The sequence below is a fragment of the Neoarius graeffei genome, chromosome 13 (assembly GCF_027579695.1).
Source record: "Neoarius graeffei isolate fNeoGra1 chromosome 13, fNeoGra1.pri, whole genome shotgun sequence".
Lineage (NCBI taxonomy): Eukaryota > Metazoa > Chordata > Actinopteri > Siluriformes > Ariidae > Neoarius > Neoarius graeffei.
In genome coordinates, this window is record NC_083581.1 from 36331994 (window position 1) to 36351089 (window position 19096).

General features: G+C 42.8%; 1 protein-coding gene across 1 annotated transcript in view; it reads right to left on the reverse strand.

Annotated features, from left to right (window-relative positions):
• Positions 1–19096, reverse strand: part of LOC132896663 (sex comb on midleg-like protein 2) — a 162983-nt gene that overhangs the window by 80167 nt on the left and 63720 nt on the right. The window contains exon 3 of the mRNA XM_060937648.1: positions 2168–2239. Coding sequence (XP_060793631.1) covers positions 2168–2239 — 72 coding nt within the window. The remainder of the gene's footprint in view (positions 1–2167; positions 2240–19096) is intronic.

Sequence of the window (19096 nt, forward strand, 5' to 3'; positions counted from 1 at the left end):
ACACTGCTTACAGATATTCATGTGCATTCAGTTAATGTCATGTGCTTTTGTTTTTATTCTGGTCCTGCAAGTCCAGGCCTTGTTTCCCAGTGCCTTATTACCTGCTTCTTTGTTTAGTGGTTATGACACTTTGTTTTCTGTTTGAAACTGTTAACAACATTATTAATATACAGTACTAGTGAAAAGTTTGTACACCCCTACTCATTCATAGGTTTGTCTGTATTTTGACTATTTTCTATGCTGTAGAACAATACTGAAGACATCATCTCATCTCATTATCTGTAGCTGCTTTATCCTGTCCTACAGGGTCGAAGGCAAGCTGGAGCCTATCCCAGCTGACTATGGGCGAAAGGCGGGGTACACCCTGGACAAGTCGCCAGGTCATCACAGGACTGACACATAGACACAGACAACCATTCACACTCACATTCACACCTACGGTCAATTTAGAGTCACCAGTTAACCTAACCTGCATGTCTTTGGACTGTGGGGGAAACCGGAGCACCCGGAGGAAACCCACGTGGACAACATGCAAACTCCGCACAGAAAGGCCCTCGCCGGCCACGGGGCTCGAACCCGGACCTTCTTGCTGTGAGGCGACAGTGCTAACCACTACGCCACCGTGCCGCCTTGTCAAAAGTTAATTAGTGCAATCTCTTGCCTTCTTAATACGTCTGAGATCAAACATTCATCCATTATCCATAACCGCTCATCCTGTGCAGGGTCATGGGCAAGCTGGAGCCTATCCCAGCTGACTATGTGCAAGAGGCGGGGTACACCCTGGACAAGTCACCAAATCAAGACAGGGCTGACACATGGACACAAACGACCATTCACACTCACGTTCACACCTACGGTCAATTTAGAGCCACCAATTAACCTAACCTGCATGTCTTTGGACTGTGGGGGAAATCTACGCAGACACAATGAGAACATGCAAACTCCACACAGAAAGGTCCCCGTTGGCCACTGGGCTCAAACCCAGAACCTTCTTGCTGTGAGGTGACAGCGCTAACCACGACACCACCATGCCACCCCGAGATCAAACAGTAAATAGTAAATAATGATACAGTAAATAGCCCTATTCCACAACTGTAATAATCCACATGATGTCAAGAACTGCTCAACTAAGGCCAAGTTTACATTAGACCGTATCTGTCTCGTTTTCTTCGCGGATGCACTGTCCGTTTACATTAAAACGCCTGGAAACGCCGGGAAACGGGAATCCGCCAGGGTCCACGTATTCAATCTAGATCGTGTCTGATCCGGTGCTGTGTAAACATTGAGAATACGCGGATACGCTGTGCTGAGCTCTAGCTGGCGTCGTCATTGGACAACGTCACTGTGACATCCACCTTCCTGATTCGCTGGCGTTGGTCATGTGACGCGACTGCTGAAAAACGGCGCGGACTTCCGCCTTGTATCACCTTTCATTAAAGAGTATAAAAGTATAAAAATACTGCAAATACTGATGCAAATACTGCCCATTGTGTAGTTATGATTGTCTTTAGGCTTGCCATCCTTCCACTTGCAAGTGGTAAGTGATATGCGCTGAGATCACACACACAGCGGCTCAGTCCCGAATTACCGCTCGTGCACTTCACTCGCGCGCTGTGTGAGCTGCGCAGGGCCGGAGTGCGCACCCTCCAGAGGGCACTCGCTGTTCAGGGCAGAGTGATTTGGAGCGCAGGATGCCTGCAGAGCCGAGCGTATCCGTGTATTGGCGTTGCTGTGTGCACGCGAATCGTGTATTGGTGTTGCTGTGTGCACGCTAATCATTTTAAAAACGTTAATCTGATGATCCGCTGATACGGTCTAATGTAAACCCCACCTACGTAAAGAGAAATGACATCCATCATTACTTTAAGACATGAAGTATCTTTTAATTAAGAACAATAAAGGAAAACCTCTGAATTAGAAGGTGTCCAAACTTTTGACTGGTACTGTACACTGTGACCTTTATGTATGGAAAAGCCTTAAAAAAAAGCAACAACCGCAAAACCAATTTTCAGATATACCTGGCCATTACAGAGAGATTTTGTAATCCGCTCCAGGCACCAGTTGAACTCGGAGTGGCTTACGATTGAACTGCAGTTTAACTGGTGCCTAAGGTGGATTTGAAATCGCTCTCTGTAATAGTTAACAATCAGCATGTGAGTTGTGTTACCTTTAACTGGTCCGGGTCCTGTGCTGACAGGAGTACTCCTGCCTGCCTTCTCCTTCTTACTCTCCTTCTGATCTGGAGGACACAAAGAACAAATTGGCACTAAGACGTTAGTGCAAAATATGTAAAAACCTTTGACATGCACTTGATCCAGTTAGTATGACTGTCCAGAGTAAGTGCATTCCAGTGATTATTATCCTCATCTAACAAAACTAGCACATCAGGCATTATTAAAAAATGTTCTGTTTCTGGTCCACCGGCCGGGTGAGTGCCATTTGTGCGGTTGAACATTTTTTTTTAACGCCAGTTTTTCGACATTTTTTTCGGGTTCGTTAATCTAAAATTGAACTTGACATTTCCGCATTCCCAGGGCTTTCCACTAAGGCTCATACTAGCCAGCCATGACAAATAAGTAGCCAGCCGGGGGGGAGTAAACACAAAATAAACTCCTGTGCACGCAGTTCCCAGGATTAAGTGCATTTTCCACAGACCATTTATTTATTCACTTTACTCAAATACAAAGTAAAATGACAGTAAATCTTTTCTTTTCTTGCGTATTGCATCATGAGGCGTTCCTGGCTTGTAAATCTCTTATTTTCAGTGCATGACACATTCACGCAGCTGAGCATGCTATGAATTAACAACGACAACGGTCTGCAGTGGGGCTACACAATTACACACTCAGCAAACATTTCTCCATTTGTGTATGAAAATACACTCCAACCACTCAGTTTGGGTTCATTTACAACCAGCGGTGTCTTTTGATGCCAGCACGTAATTGAACGAGAGAAGACTGGTTTACCGGAGACAAAATAAGCGTTATCTCTGCTTCTGTTCCCTCCGACACACTACTGCCTCCGCCGAGTGCGCGCGCACATACACACCGCATGTTGGGGCCGCGGATGAGTTACTCTCCCTTGATCAACAAAGTCGGCGGGGAATTTGTGGTTATTATCGGTACAAACAGCGCAAATCACAACTTAAATGAGTGCGGTTCAGTTTGACATTATTGTCAGTCCGTTAGATAAACATTTAATTTTATTAAAATCGAAAATTAATATTTAGAGCCTGTGGGCTACAAAAATAATAGTCATTAAAGTAGCCGGCTGGACTTAATTGTGTAGTCGGCTGTGTGGCCGGCAGCCGGCGCTTGTGGAAAGCCCTGCATTCCGCGCAGAATATAGAATCGAATCAGCTCTGCGCATGCGCCGTGCGGCACAAAAAAATGGCAGCCACCATGAAGGCAGGAGATCCGGAGTTTTCAAACATTTGCTTAAGTGTGAAATCGCAAAATGGTATTCGAGCGAACAACAAAATAGTAAAGATTCAGAAAAACAAATCATTCAGTGATCATTTTAATAGCGTAATTTCATCCGAACTAGGCCTAACGGTTGATTTAGAACTACAAAAAGTCCGTGTGTCGGACATTTTAAGTACCTTTGTAAAAGTTTTGCAAATGTTGCAGTCAGCATTTAAAATGCTAACTTAAAGTTTTTGTACAAGTTTCAGTTGATTAAACTGTCATTTTATTAAATGTGTCTGCTTTTGTAATAAAGTACTGAAAGAAAAAGCAAACACAGCATTGCAATTTCTTATCCATCTATATATATATATATATATATATATATATATATATATATATATATATATATATATATATAATTAAAAAAAAAATCCCTCCCTCCCGACTGAAAATTTTTTTGCTCACCCGGTGGACAGGAAACGGATTTTTTTTTAAGGATGGCCTCATGTTTGCACCCTTGGCCAGTGGTGTCTTTACTTTCTCTTGATAGGTTTACCCACAGGGTGAATATTATTTATAGCTGGAGATCTGTATGATGTATTTGCGCTAGATTTTTATTTATTTATTTTTTTTTTACATACCCACATGTTTCTGATTCAGAAAAACTTCTCTGGATATTGAGAGATCACAACAATCCTGAATCCTGACAATGCCCTAGCCATTAGGAGAATTCCAGAAGAAGCATGTGCTATCCTTCACCCGTCCCTGGTTGGGGGTTGGTAGTGATAGCTAACTGGACGCTGACGTGTATAATGTGGTGGGAAGCAGGATTTGAAATGAGTAGTTACAGCAACTAGGCATGAAGGAGAATTTTGTTGTCTCGAACATCACTTTAAAAAAAAAAATGGCGAGATGGATTGTACATCGTACTATTTCCTTTCATGAGCTCTTCTTACACACGAGGTGGAAGCAGCTGAGGTAGTAACATACAGCGCACCAAGTTTGTGAAAAGGAACCAAAAAGCTAAGCTAATCAGATAGAAACATTATGGCATTTGGGTCAAACACAAGGCCCAATTTTATATTACGGTACGCACAATACCCGTGAAAAGTTTGTACAGCCCTACTCATTCACAGATTTTTCTATATTCTGTACGTATTTTCTACATTCTAGAGCAACACAGAAGACTTCAGATCTATGAAATAACACATGGAACATATATGGAATTATGCGGTAAACAAAAAAAAGTGTTAAAAAACAAAATATATTTCGTATCTTAGATTCTTCAAAGTAACCAGTCATCAAATACACCTTGATGATGCTTTGCACACTACTGGCATTATCTTAAAGCGATTAACCAGGTTATGAAATGCCATCGTTATATACAAGATGCTCGAAACAAAAAAAAAATTTAAGTGAGCTTTAGCTTAAAAAACATGTTAAAGTGCATATCACGGGTAAATTCGGGAGCAAGATCAATGTAATTCTCCTATTTTATATTAAACTTTGGTCAAATTTAATTTCATTAAATTTCATTAATTTCAAGTGTGTAACATTTTGCATTCTCTGCAGTTTTTTTACCTTCCGCAATACCAGAAAAATTCATTTGAAATCAAGCCATTTGAGGCGAATTGGTCCGCCTCTGAAAAAACTTGGCGTTTGGATTTCCCGGCAAACATTGATTTTCATTACGTCGCGTGCGGGACGCCTCCCTCTGAATCCTACGTCAGCGCTGGTTTGTTTATGAGAAAACGACCTGGTGGCTTTCTGCAAATTTCTTCAACGTTATCACGTAATTATTAAAATGGTTAACAGATGTATCGTAGGAGGCTGTAGCAACACCGATCTTGATGGGATTAGTACTCATCGTTTCCCAAAAACCGGACAATGAGAGAGAAATGGGAGCGCTTGGTCTACACAGGCTGTGCACTGAAACCGTGCAAAGCTCGCGCAGCGTGCTGGCGCTTCCGCAGGTGACGTCACGAATCTGGCTCCAGACTCCCTTGGGATTTTTCCAGACGCGTTTTGTTATTTAATTTTTTACTGCTGTAGACAGATGGCCTTGTGCAAAATTACCCTTCTGGATGAGTGTGTAAAGGGACATACTCTCATATATAAAAACACAAAATAGGTCCAGAATATGCACTTTAAAGTTGTAATATCAGTCCACTGGGCCATTTCCCCGGGCGTGGCCATATGGGATTAACCAGATACATGGACGTATTAGGAAACGAAAATCAGGGTGGCGCTGTGTGACGTACTGTAGGATTCTGCACAACAGCATACCGTGTCAGAATAATTTATTTGTCATTGTAAAACATTGTAAGACATTGTCACAACGAAATTTAAAGTGCTACTCCTTCTGGTGCATAGAAGTATATATTCATACACTCACGCACGCCATGCTCTACCATGCCAAACTCATACCGATACATACACATCATAGGACAGGTCACATAAGAAAATAGTATAAAAATAGATATTAGACAGTATATTAGTGCTGTCAAGCGATTAAAATATTTAATCGCGATTAATGTCGCGACTGTCATAGTTAACTCGCGATTAATCGCAATTTAATCGCACATTTTTGTCACATGAAAAACCATTGTAATTCTCTTATCAGCATAAAAACGTGAATGGGCTTGCTTTGTATTGCAAAGCATAACACGTCTTGACACAGCCACTGCAAAGTGAAACCTAAGCCGAGCACCGGGGCTAGCAAAAGAACCATGAGTGAAGTGATCTACTGCTTGAGTTAGTCTACAACTCAGAGAGACAGGTTACACAGTGACGGTAGGCTTGACATGCTTGATTATAATATAAAGTACACTATTCTATTAACTTTAAGTTGTTCGTTGATAAATATTGCATTGAATCTGATCTTTACTGTTTCAGCTCACTTAACACATTTTGTACTTTTACACTTTTTGCCTGTTGATGCGTCGCGCTGTCCAATCAGAGGCGGCCAAATTTGCATATTACAGGAAGGATTTCTGGGATAGCATTGAGTTTACAGTTCAGAGGGATCTGGCTTCTTTAGATGCTGTCTTCTTAAAACTGAATAAATATTTAAAAAGAGCCAAATGAGCCAGTCTTTTGAACGGCTCTTTTCAAAGAACGGATCACAAAGATGCGGATCCCATCAAAGAGCCATAAATCCCATCTCTACTAGCGCGCCCTGCCCGCGCTGGTTCTTTGGGGGAGGACAGAGGACTCTGGCTGTGCGGGGCGTGGCATTACAGTCTAGCTGCTATCGTTTGTCTCTGTTGCAAGTTCCTGGCAGTTTCAAAAGCTTATGAAAAACCTACATCATGTCACAGAGCGTTAATCTCGCGATAAAAAAATTATCGCCGTTAAAATTGAGTCAAGTTAACGCGTTAATAACGCGACATTTTTGACAGCACTAATATATATATATATATATATATATATATATATATATATATATATTTTTTTTTTTTTTTTTTAAAGGATCACAGTACTGGAAAAGTGCAAATGCAGTGCAAACAGACAAGATAATCATTAATCATTCAGCATGATGAAGTCCTATTTCTGTAATGGAATGTTTAGAGTTGTGATGGCTGTGGGGAAAAAGCTGTCTCTGAATCTGGTTGTGCGGGTTCTGGCAGACCTGTAACGCCTTCCTGAGGGAAGTAACTGAAAGTGTTCATGGCCTGGGTGAGAGGAGTCCTTGATTATGTTTTTTGCTCTGCTGAGGTAACGAGATGAGGCGATGCTGTCAAGTGTGGGCAGGGAGCAGCCAATGATCTTTTCTGCAGACCTGATGACCCTTTGCAGTAGGGTTGGGCGGTATCCAAATTTTGATACCTTTAAACTGTCTCTGTGTTTTCCCGGGGTATACGGTATTACCGAGAAAAAAATAATATTTTGTTTCGGCCTACTGTGTAACGTGCGCCTATGCCTCAAACGTACTATTTAAAAGCAGCATAGCGAATTGTGTGCATTGTGGTATGGATTAAGCAGCAAAGCGAATTTTGTGCATTGATGAATGGATTAAGAGATATTTCAAAGCATCACGCAACTCTTCCTTCATCTTGAAAATAGCATTCAACTGTCGTTTACACATGTCTGCGTTGAAACGCCATTTGCAGCACTATTTCACCTACTCCATCAAAAAAAAGTACACGATGAGCAGGATCATACCCTTTCAAGCATGGGAAATAAAAAAAAGAATCAACCAACACCCAAGTCCGTTTAGACTGCGCGATAAACCATATTCTTCAGCGCAAATGAGGCGAACCTAATTCAAATGCGTGATAACTGCACAAGGCAAAATCATATGGGCCCACGTCATGCCATGGCGGTGAAATTAATAATCAAATGGCCTTACCTTGCTTAAAACGTTGTCTTGATCACATAACTCCTTACAATTATTCCACTTAAATCCATACGGTTTAACACACCCAACAAAGATAGCAAGCGCATTGCTAATTCCCACCAGAAACCTAACAGTTTACGCTACGATGTTTTCTTCCGTTTCTTCAGTAGATGACATTTCAAACGTTTATTACCCACATCCCAAATGTCATACGTTATATTATTTTACCTTGTTGTTACTCATGTAACCTACTCAAAACACTCAGATTGGAGGTGTTCCCCTCTCGCGCCGTGACCATCTTCTTACATACTTTACACACAGCGTCATCTGTGTTTGCTGGCTCTCCCTTTTCGTTTGGTTTGAAACCAAAATACTGCCACACTGCCGATGTTGTTGTTTTTTTGCCACTAACTCGTTATCTTGACTTGCCATCTTTCAACCGCGGTCTCAGTCTCTCGTGAAGCTTTCTGTCAGACTCCAAATGTCATGCAGGGTTGCCATGGTAACAACATAACCAACCCTGCACGCGATGAGAACTTCTTTAGGAAATTGATAGAATTAGTGAAAATACGATCACACAGTTATTCGGGATGATCTTCAATTTATTATTTTATATTATGACCTCATGTACTCCATATTTATTTAGATATTATATATTTTTTTAAATGACGGTAATGAGACCGATACCGTTGGTACTTTTGGATACCTCGGGATACCTTCTTACCGTAATACCGCCCAACCCTACTTTGCAGTGATTTTTTCTGTGCCACAGTGCAGCTTGCACACCACACTGTGATGCAGTACGTCAGTATGCTCTCTATAGCAGAGCGATAAAAGGCCACCAGCAGCGTCTCCCTTAAGTTGTTTCTCTTTAGCAGTCTCAGGAAGTAGAGACGCTGCTGTGCCCTTTTGATGATGGTAGTGGTGTTTGCTGTCCAGGAGAGGTCGTCGGCGATATGGACTCCCAGGAATTTGAAGGTGTGGACCCTCTCGACACTGGCACCTTCTATGAGGAGTGGCGGTAGGTCCATATGCCGCTTCCTCCTGAAGTCCAGGATCAGCTCTTTGGTCTTTGATATGTTGAGCTCGAGGTTGTTGTTATGGCACCATGCTATCAGCCTCTCGATCTCAGCCCTGTAGTGTGTCTCATCCTCTCCCTCTACTATGTGACCAACGACTGTGGTGTCATCTGCAAATTTGATGATGGTGTTGGAGGGATGAGCTGAGGAACAGTCACTGGTGTACAGGGAGTATAGCAAAGGGCTGAGAACACACCCTTGCGGTGCACCTGTACTGAGTGTGATAGTGGAGGAGAGGTGGGGGCCCAGTCGGACAACTTGTGAGCGGTTGGTGAGAAAATCACTTAACCAAGTACAGATGGGGGTGGAGAGGCCCAGGTGGAGCAGCTTGTTGATGAGAATGTTGAATGCCAAGCTGTAATCCACAAAGAGCATTCTCACATAGGTGTTACTGTGTTCCAGATGGTTTAGCGCCGCATGCATCGCTATGGCGATAGCATCCTCCGTGGACCTGTTTGACCGATATGCAAACTGATGGGGATAGAAAGAGGCTGGGAGGCTACATTTTATGTACCATAGCACCAGTTTCTCCAGACATTTCATGACAACAGGTGTCAATGCAACTGGTCTGTAGCTGTTAAGGTCCTCTGGAGCTGGCTTCTTTGGCACAGGGATGATGGTGGCTGATTTCAGACAAGATGGTACAATGGCCTGTGACAGGGAGCTGTTGAAGATTCTGGTGAAGACTCCTGCTAGCTGGTCAGCACAGGATTTAGGGACTCTGCCCGGCACTCCTCCAGGTCCTGTTGCCTTCCGTGGGTTGATGGTCTTCAGTGAACATCTCACTTCATGCTGCTGCAGAGTGAGAGTGTGACTGGTGAGAACTGGTGGAGACAGCAGGTCTATTGCAGGTCTGTCAGCCTTGAACCTGGCAAAGAAGTGGTTCAGCTCCTCAGCCAGTGAGGCATCAGTGTTGGTGGTACTGTTGACAGTGCTGCCTTTGTAGTTGGTCAGTTGTTGTATTCCCTACCACACTCTACGCGGATCGTTGTCTGTCAGGTAGGCCTCCACCCTCCTTTTATACGCCTCCTTTGCCTCCTTGATGCCCCTCTTCAAATCAGCTCTGGCAGAGCTGTACTGTTCTTTATCCCCTGACCTGAAGGCGATATTATGTTTCCTCAGGAGTCTCTTGACTTCTCTCGTCATCCAGGCTTTCTGATTGGGATATGTCCTGATGCGACGTTCGACTGTGACATTGTCCATGCAGAACGTGATGTAATCCAGGACAACCTCTGTGTCACCATCTAAGTCGCCTTGAAAGGGCAGGTCCCATTCAGTCTGTTGGAAGCAGTCCTGGATCTGGGATAGGGCAATGTCAGGCCAGGTTTTGATAGTCCTTCTACTTGGCTGTATAGTCCTTCTGACAGGGATATATGCTGGGATCAGAAGTAGTTGGATGTCATCTGACTGGCCCAGATGAGGGAGAGGAGTAATTCTGTATGCTTCCTTGATGTTAGAGTATACATGGTCTAGTGTGTTCTTCCCTCTAGTAGCACAACCTACATGCTGGAAAAAGCTGGGGAGTACAGTCTTTAAGGACGCCTTATTAAAGTCCCCTGATACAATATGAATTCCCTCCGGGTGGTCACGCTGCAGTTTGTTGACTATGGTTAGCAGGTGAGCCAAACTTGTGCTAACGTTAGCATCGGGGGCTATATAGACGGCAGTAACAGTCACTACGGTGTGCTGTCTTGGTAAATAAAATGGTCTGCATATTACCGACAAGGCTTCCAGGTCAGGTGAGCAGTGCTGGGCAACAATCCTGCTGTTGATGCACCATTCCTTATGCACAAAAATACAAAGTCCTCCTCCTCTGGTCTTGCCAGCGTTCTTGTCTCGGTCCTGCCGGTAGCTAGCTCGGCCTGCTAGCTGCACGGCGGCATCCGGGATGAGGGGGTTCAGCCAGGTTTCAGTGATAATCATCACGCAGCAGTTCCATGTGTAGTTGTTCATTGCTATACTGAGTTCCAACTCATCCATTCTGTTTGCTATGGCTCTGGCGTTGGTGAGTAGGAGGCTTGGCAGTGGAGGTCTGTGTGATAGTTTCCTTAGCCGGGCTAGCAAGCCCGACCGGCATCCTCGCTTCTGCTTTCTCTCCCGTCGCCGCCTTCGTCGCCTGCTGCTGCCGACAACAATCCATGGAGCGCCCGGAGGTCTGGCTATATCCTCCGGGATGTTATAAGCCTCCTGGAAGGCTCTCGTAACGGCTGTGCTGTATTGTAGTCCTATCTTGATTAGTTCAGTATAGCTATACTTGTTCGTAAGACCTCGACATGGGAACGTTACGAAAAACACAAACAAAAGACATAAATATACACCAACAGGAGAGCTAGAAGCCGCTGCACAATCGCGCACCGCCATCTTGAAACCAGAAACCAGTATCACGCATCAAACGGATGGAAGATAAACAGGTAAATATATTTTTAAATAAACAAGCAATAAACTAGACACTAATTTATTTTGATTCTTTTTCTAATACTGTATTGCCATAATTTTTGTGCAGAAATGCAAACAAACTGACCGAGAAGTCACGCTAAACCATAATATTATACGATAGTCTAGTTGTTCTAACAGAAGGACTCTCAGGCGCGCTCTGGACAGCGTGCGCTCTGAACTGACTCACGCGCGTGCCACGAATGACACACACCTGCACAGGATTAAGGCGCAATCAGCACACTTAAATAAGGACTCAGAATGCAAACTTACTTTGCGAAGTACTGCATTGTTGTGACACATTAGCGAGCCTTTTTCCTGACTAATTTCTGTTTCCTGTTCCTCGTTTGTGACCCTACGATATTCTGTTTGTGCCTCGCTCAACCTTTTGCCTGTTTTACCGTTCACGATCATCATCATCATCATCGATTCCCACTGGGCACTTTACAGGCCTTGAGGCGCTCCTGATAGCTTTGCGTCAATCAGTTGCATGAAGACTGTCTTCTCCATCATACACTACCGTTCAAAAGTTTGGGGTCACCCAGACAATTTTGTGTTTTCCATGAAAAGTCACGCTTTTATTTACCACCATAAGTTGTAAAATGAATAGAAAATATAGTCAAGGCATTTTTCTGGCCATTTTGAGCATTTAATCGACCCCACAAATGTGATGCTCCAGAAACTCAGTCTGCTCAAAGGAAGGTCAGTTTTATAGCTTCTCTAAAGAGCTCAACTGTTTTCAGCTGTGCTAACATGATTGTACAAGGGTTTTCTAATCATCCATTAGCCTTCTGAGGCAATGAGCAAACACATTGTACCATTAGAACACTGGAGTGAGAGTTGCTGGAAATGGGCCTCGATACACCTATGGAGATATTGCACCAAAAACCAGACATTTGCAGCTAGAATAGTCATTTACCACATTAGCAATGTATAGAGTGGATTTCTGATTAGTTTAAAGTGATCTTCATTGAAAAGAACAGTGCTTTTCTTTCAAAAATAAGGACATTTCAAAGTGACCCCAAACTTTTGAACGGTAGTGTAGTTCTCCTTGCCTGGTGGGTATCTATACCCAATAACTTGTTCCACACTTTCCATGGCGTTCTGACGTCAAATAGCACCTGCTTTTGGAGAGCATCATTATCGAGCCTGCAGATGTGTCCGATGTATTTGAGAAGTTGCGGATAGGTAGCGTGTGTGCTATCTCGCGAAGGCGTTTGTTTGAGATTGTATGCAATACTGGATCATTTTCCTCAATCAATAAATGACCAAGTATAATATTTTTGTCTCATTTGTTTAACTGGGTTCTCTTTATCTGCTTGTGTGAAAATCTGATGATGTTTGAGGTCATATTTATGCAGAAATATAGAAAATTCTAAAGGGTTCACAAACTTTCAAGCACCACTGTACTTCGCCCCGCTGACACTAGTATATAGCATGCACTTGTACACCTCCGCTGTGCTTGTGGAAAATGGCATCACATACGATGGAGTTATGGCGACCTCCTTGGCTGACAAAAAACAGTCCTGTTTATTTTCATCACTTTATTGGTTATGTCGTTAAGAACTAATTCAGAATGCAGCTTTTTTTAATATATAAAGGCCAGAAGTAAAGACCGATTTTTAGCTCAATTTGTTTACTCGCACGATAGTTTCTTTAACCAGCTTCATGAGGTCGTCACCTGGAATGCTTTTCGGTTAACACGTGCCTCGTCAAAAGTTAATTAGTGCAATTTCTTGCCTTCTTAATGCGTTTGAGATCAAACAGTGAATAGTAAATAATAAAAATACTAAATAAATAAATAGCCCTATTCCACAACTGTAGTAATCCATATTATGTCAAGAAACCGCTCAACTAAGGAAAGAGAAACGACACCCATCTTTACTCAGAAGTATGTCGTATGTCGAGCTGACAGTGCCGTAACCGTAAAAAAACATCTAATTTCAGAGGTATGAAGAAATATAGACTCGAAACAAACCCTGTGTCCGAAATCGCTCCCTACTCACTATAAAGGGCACTATGTAGTGAGGACGCCATTTTGTAGTGCTGTCCGAAACCTTATGGCCCTTTTCCACTACCCTTTTTCAGCTCGCTTCAGCTCACTTCAGCCCGACACGGCTCGCGTTTCGACTATCTAAGAACAGCACGACTCAGCTCGCTTCAGCCCTGCTTAGCACCCAAAACTCGCACGGTTTTGGAGTGGGGCTGAAGCAAGCCAAACCGAGCTGAGTGAGGCTAGGGGCGTGAGCAGACACTCCCCTGTGCACTGATTGGTGAGGAGGAGTGTCCTCACATGCCCACACACGCCCCGCGAGCACGCTGGGATCTGTAAACACCGTAAACCCGGAAGAAGAAGAATTACGAATTACGAGAATTTCTGAAGCCTTATGCGCCTCGCCTCATCTATACGCTCTTGCCAGTATCTGTTGGCGTTATCGGTGACAAGCCACAGCACCAAGACCAGCAACACTAACGACTCCATGTCCTCCATGTTTATTGTTTACTATCCGGGTCGTGAGACTACCGCTTAAAAGATCACTGATGTCACTGTTTGCGCCGCCTAACGACATCACCTGACGTCCACCCACTTTCTCTAACTCCACCCAATGTGTCCACCCACTTCCAGCCAGCACGGTTCAGCGCGGTTGTAGTCGAAATGCAACGCCAACAGCCCCGCTCAGCTCGACTCAGCCCAACTCAGCACGGCACGGCTCAGCCGCGTTAGTAGTGGAAAAGCGGCATTAGTGAAGATTATTTACACCCTATATAGCGCACTCAAAGTATCCCACAATGCATCACGAAAAGTAGTGTATAACGATGGTCAGTAACCAAAGCAATATATCCCATCATGCATTGCGGTCGCGCTGAAAGAAATCAAATTAAAAGTCTCTAATTTGATTTAATAAAAGGCAGCGGCAAAGAAGAAAGTATTCAGCCTTGATTTAAAAAAAAAGAAAGATGCAGGAACTTTGTATTGATTAACGTTGGAAATGCGCTCAGCAGGGCAGGAATTTCACGAGGGCCATGAGGGCCATGGCCCTTGTTCCCTCTCAATTTGGCCTTGTGCCCTTGGAAAAAAAATATCTGCTGTAAGGCCACAGTGGCCTTGATGCCCTGTGGTTTTGTAGTCTGCCTCGTGACTGCCAATAGGCTTTAACATCACCTGCGTCTACTGAGAAAAAATATGTCTTTTGATGACATTCTGGATTTTATTGGGCAACTCATCAGTGATGGATCAGACTCGAGCCTGGCATGAACCGCTCCGACGTGCTATAATGACACCAATCTATCACCAGCCAACCAGGAGACTTAATCAAACGCATCCCCCGCCCACTTGTGTCCACGTCTGAGACGTTGAATTTTCACAGAAGGGGGGAAGAAGTTGACTGAGGTAAGACTGCGTGATAAATTAACGAACGAATAAGAGAGGAATTTCAACATATCGGGCTTAAGTTTGTTACCGTTAAATAAGCATTGCTTGTACAGTAACGTTATGTCATTACAACGTTGACCCACTTTTAACGTGCCGAGTACCGACTGTAGCCGCTAACAAATGCTAATTAGCTTGCTGTCAAGTTTTTCCTTTGTCGAGCTTTAAGCGTAAGGTCATGGATGTTACTACTGCTTGTTCCTGCCGTAATACGATACGTGATATGTGCTGTTGTCTGTTCATAGCCACTTTTTTAATCTATGCAGTTAGCATTGTTTTGTTACTAGTATTGTATGTTTCTTTTTGCTGTTTAACCGAAGTGTAACTGCTGCCATCTTGACGAGATCACCATCGCAAGAGATTTTATCTCATTGTTTTTGGCGTCATTACAACATTAACATTTACTTTTATTCATTTACCCCCCAATGCCAAGCAAGGAGCTCAAACTGTTTGCATAGAATGAACTTTGGGGTTAACAGTGTAATAGTGTTGCAGTGTTCTGCAAATTTGCAATTTAATGTTTCAGATCTTGAGACATGAAAGTGCTATTTTAAAAAATAAAAGGTCAGAAATGTTTTCTTTGTCGTCTATTTAGTTCATTTGATTTCCTCAATAATTTTCCTTGATTGAGAAATCGGTCTGGGCTCTTATGGGTTAATCAGTAGCCTGCATGCTAATATATGTTCCATTTACAGTCAAACATTTTGATGTGCTCCAGGCTCAATTTTGATTAATCAAAAATCTGTGTAGTAGTACAGTCTGAAGATGCTCTTGCACATTCGGTGTCAATTGAACAAAAATTATGGAAGGATATAGGTTTAATAAGTTTTACAATTTTTGAAGTGAGTGATGGATTGATATAACCCCAATTCCAAAAAAGTTGGGACAAAGTACAAATTGTAAATAAAAACGGAATGCAATGATGTGGAAGTTTCAAAATTCCATATTTTATTCAGAATAGAACATAGATGACATATCAAATGTTTAAACTGAGAAAATGTATCATTTAAAGAGAAAAATTAGGTGATTTTAAATTTCATGACAACAACACATCTCAAAAAAGTTGGGACAAGGCCATGTTTACCACTGTGAACCATCCCCTTTTCTCTTTACAACAGTCTGTAAACGTCTGGGGACTGAGGAGACAAGTTGCTCAAGTTTAGGGATAGGAATGTTAACCCATTCTTGTCTAATGTAGGATTCTAGTTGCTCAACTGTCTTAGGTCTTTTTTGTCGTATCTTCCGTTTTATGATGCGCCAAATGTTTTCTATGGGTGAAAGATCTGGACTGCAGGCTGGCCAGTTCAGTACCCGGACCCTTCTTCTACGCAGCCATGATGCTGTAATTGATGCAGTATGTGGTTTGGCATTGTCATGTTGGAAAATGCAAGGTCTTCCCTGAAAGAGACGTCGTCTGGATGGGAGCATATGTTGCTCTAGAACCTGGATATACCTTTCAGCATTGATGGTGTCTTTCCAGATGTGTAAGCTGCCCATGCCACACGCACTAATGCAACCCCATACCATCAGAGATGCAGGCTTCTGAACTGAGCGCTGATAACAACTTGGGTCGTCCTTCTCCTCTTTAGTCCGAATGACACGGCGTCCCTGATTTCCATAAAGGACTTCAAATTTTGATTCGTCTGACCACAGAACAGTTTTCCACTTTGCCACAGTCCATTTTAAATGAGCCTTGGCCCTGAGAAGACGTCTGCGCTTCTGGATCATGTTTAGATACGGCTTCTTCTTTGAACTATAGAGTTTTAGCTGGCAATGGCGGATGGCACGGTGAATTGTGTTCACAGATAATGTTCTCTGGAAATATTCCTGAGCCCATTTTGTGATTTCCAATACAGAAGCATGCCTGTATGTGATGCAGTGCCGTCTAAGGGCCCGAGGATCACGGGCACCCCATATGGTTTTCCAGCCTTGACCCTTACGCACAGAGATTCTTCCAGATTCTCTGAATCTTTTGATGATATTATGCACTGTAGATGATGATATGTTCAAACTCTTTGCAATTTTACACTGTCGAACTCCTTTCTGATATTGCTCCACTATTTGTCGGCGCAGAATTAGGGGGATTGGTGATCCTCTTCCCATCTTTACTTCTGAGAGCCGCTGCCACTCCAAGATGCTCTTTTTATACCCAGTCATGTTAATGACCTATTGCCAATTGACCTAATGAGTTGCAGTTTGGTCCTCCAGCTGTTCCTTTTTTGTACCTTTAACTTTTCCAGCCTCTTATTGCCCCTGTCCCAACTTTTTTGAGATGTGTTGCTGTCATAAAATTTCAAATGAGCCAATATTTGGCATGAAATTTCAAAATGTCTCACTTTCGACATTTGATATGTTGTCTATGTTCTATTGTGAATACAATATCAGTTTTTGAGATTTGTAAATTATTGCATTCCGTTTTTATTTACAATTTGTCCTTTGTCCCAACTTTTTTGGAATCAGAGTTGTAAGTTTAGATGTGTTCAATATTTTCTTATCTTCAGACATAATAGTGTAGGAGATGTTTCTTTACCTGCTTGATAGTTTCGACTGAGACTCCAATCTTCCTCAGAAGAGTCATTAGTCCTTAAATTAAATTCATTATAGATGTGAACTTAAAATAATTGTTTTATTTTATGGCCTTCGTGCCCTCAAAAAATTGACAGCACAAAAGGCTAAGTGGCCTTGCTCCTAAAATGACGAAATTCCAGGCCTGGCGCTCAGTATAATATAACTATAGTATAGTATAACACACGCATGTATTTATTATTTTGAAAACCCACCGGCCAACTGATCTGGCACGTTTTAATTGTGCGACAGTAATGACGTAAATACCGGCGCGACGGAGTAGTGTCTGAAAGCGTTTTTTCATTTTACCGATGAGCTCAATATATAGTCCTCTATACAGTAATACCCGATATAGGGAGTAGGGAGTAGTGAACGAGTGAGCGATTTCGGACACAGGGAATATTGTTTTCCCGATCTGTAAATTAAACTGGTAAGTTTGACGCGCTTGTACAAATTTCAAGTGAGAGTCCGACAGCAGCAGGAGGAGTGATGACATGAATTTATTATATTCGTCACATCGCCATGAAATACGTTTATTACACTGAAAAAGATGAAAACTTTTCTTACAATACAGTGTGTTGATATTGTAGTGGTTTGACGTCATGTCGTTACAAAATAAACGCATTCATTTTATTTGCGTCAATATCGTTGTGTTCAGATCGTCTCCTGGAGCCTGTGTATCAGTGCGTAGTTCATACCTAGTTGTGACAGTGTGAAGGGAGTTAAGTTTAAAAACAGCACCATATCAAATGACAACTTTTTAAAATGTACAGAAGCCGAGAGAGGCCCTTCATATAATCCTTTTTTTTATTCACCTTGTTATCCCGAGATAACGACATAATTAATTCAGGATCTCGAGAAAACAGCACAACTAATTCGAGATCTCGAGAAAACAAAACCGTTATTTCGAGATCTCGAGAAAACAAAACAATTATTTCATGATCTCGAGTAAACAGCTGAGAAATGGTTCATTCAGGTGCGCCAAGAGACTTGTGATATGCTGACTTTGGGGCTATTTCTCATTCTGTATAGACGCAACTTTGGTCATTAGAATGTCTGGAATAATCGATCACCTAATAAGGCAATATTTTGATCAGGGGTTGACACAGGGAGAGATTGCATTAAGTCTTTTAATAAGGGATCATTTCAAAATTAGTCCGCGGCACCGGGCGGCACGGTGGTGTAGTGGTTAGCGCTGTCGCCTCACAGCAAGAAGGTCCAGGTTCGAGCCCCGTGGCCGGCGAGGGCCTTTCTGTGTGGAGTTTGCATGTTCTCCCTGTGTCCGCGTGGGTTTCCTCCGGGTGCTCCGGTTTCCCCCACAGTCCAAAGACATGCAGGTTAGGTTAACTGGTGACTCTAAATTGACCGTAGGTGTGAATGTGAGTGTGAATGGTTGTCTGTGTCTATGTGTCAGCCCTGTGATGACCTGGCGACTTGTCCAGGGTGTACCCCGCCTTTCGCCCGTAGTCAGCTGGGATAGGCTCCAGCTTGCCTGCGACCCTGTAGGACAGGATAAAGCGGCTACAGAGAATGAGATGAGATGAGATGAGTCCGCGGCGCCTCCGCAGAAGACTGGCCCGGCTTCGTCTCTACCGACGGAGATACAGTGATCCAGCTGAGATCATGAAATAATTCTTTTGTTTTCTCGAAATCTCGAAATAACGGTTTTGTTTTCTCGAGATCTCGAATTAGTTGTGTTGTTTTCTCGAGATTCTGAATGAATTGTGTCGTTATCTCGGGATAACAAGGTGAATAAAAAAAGATTATATGAAGGGCCTCTCGCGGCTTCCGTAAAAATGTCAGTTACGAGTAGCTTTTTTTTTTTCTCTCTCCTGGTTGTTGA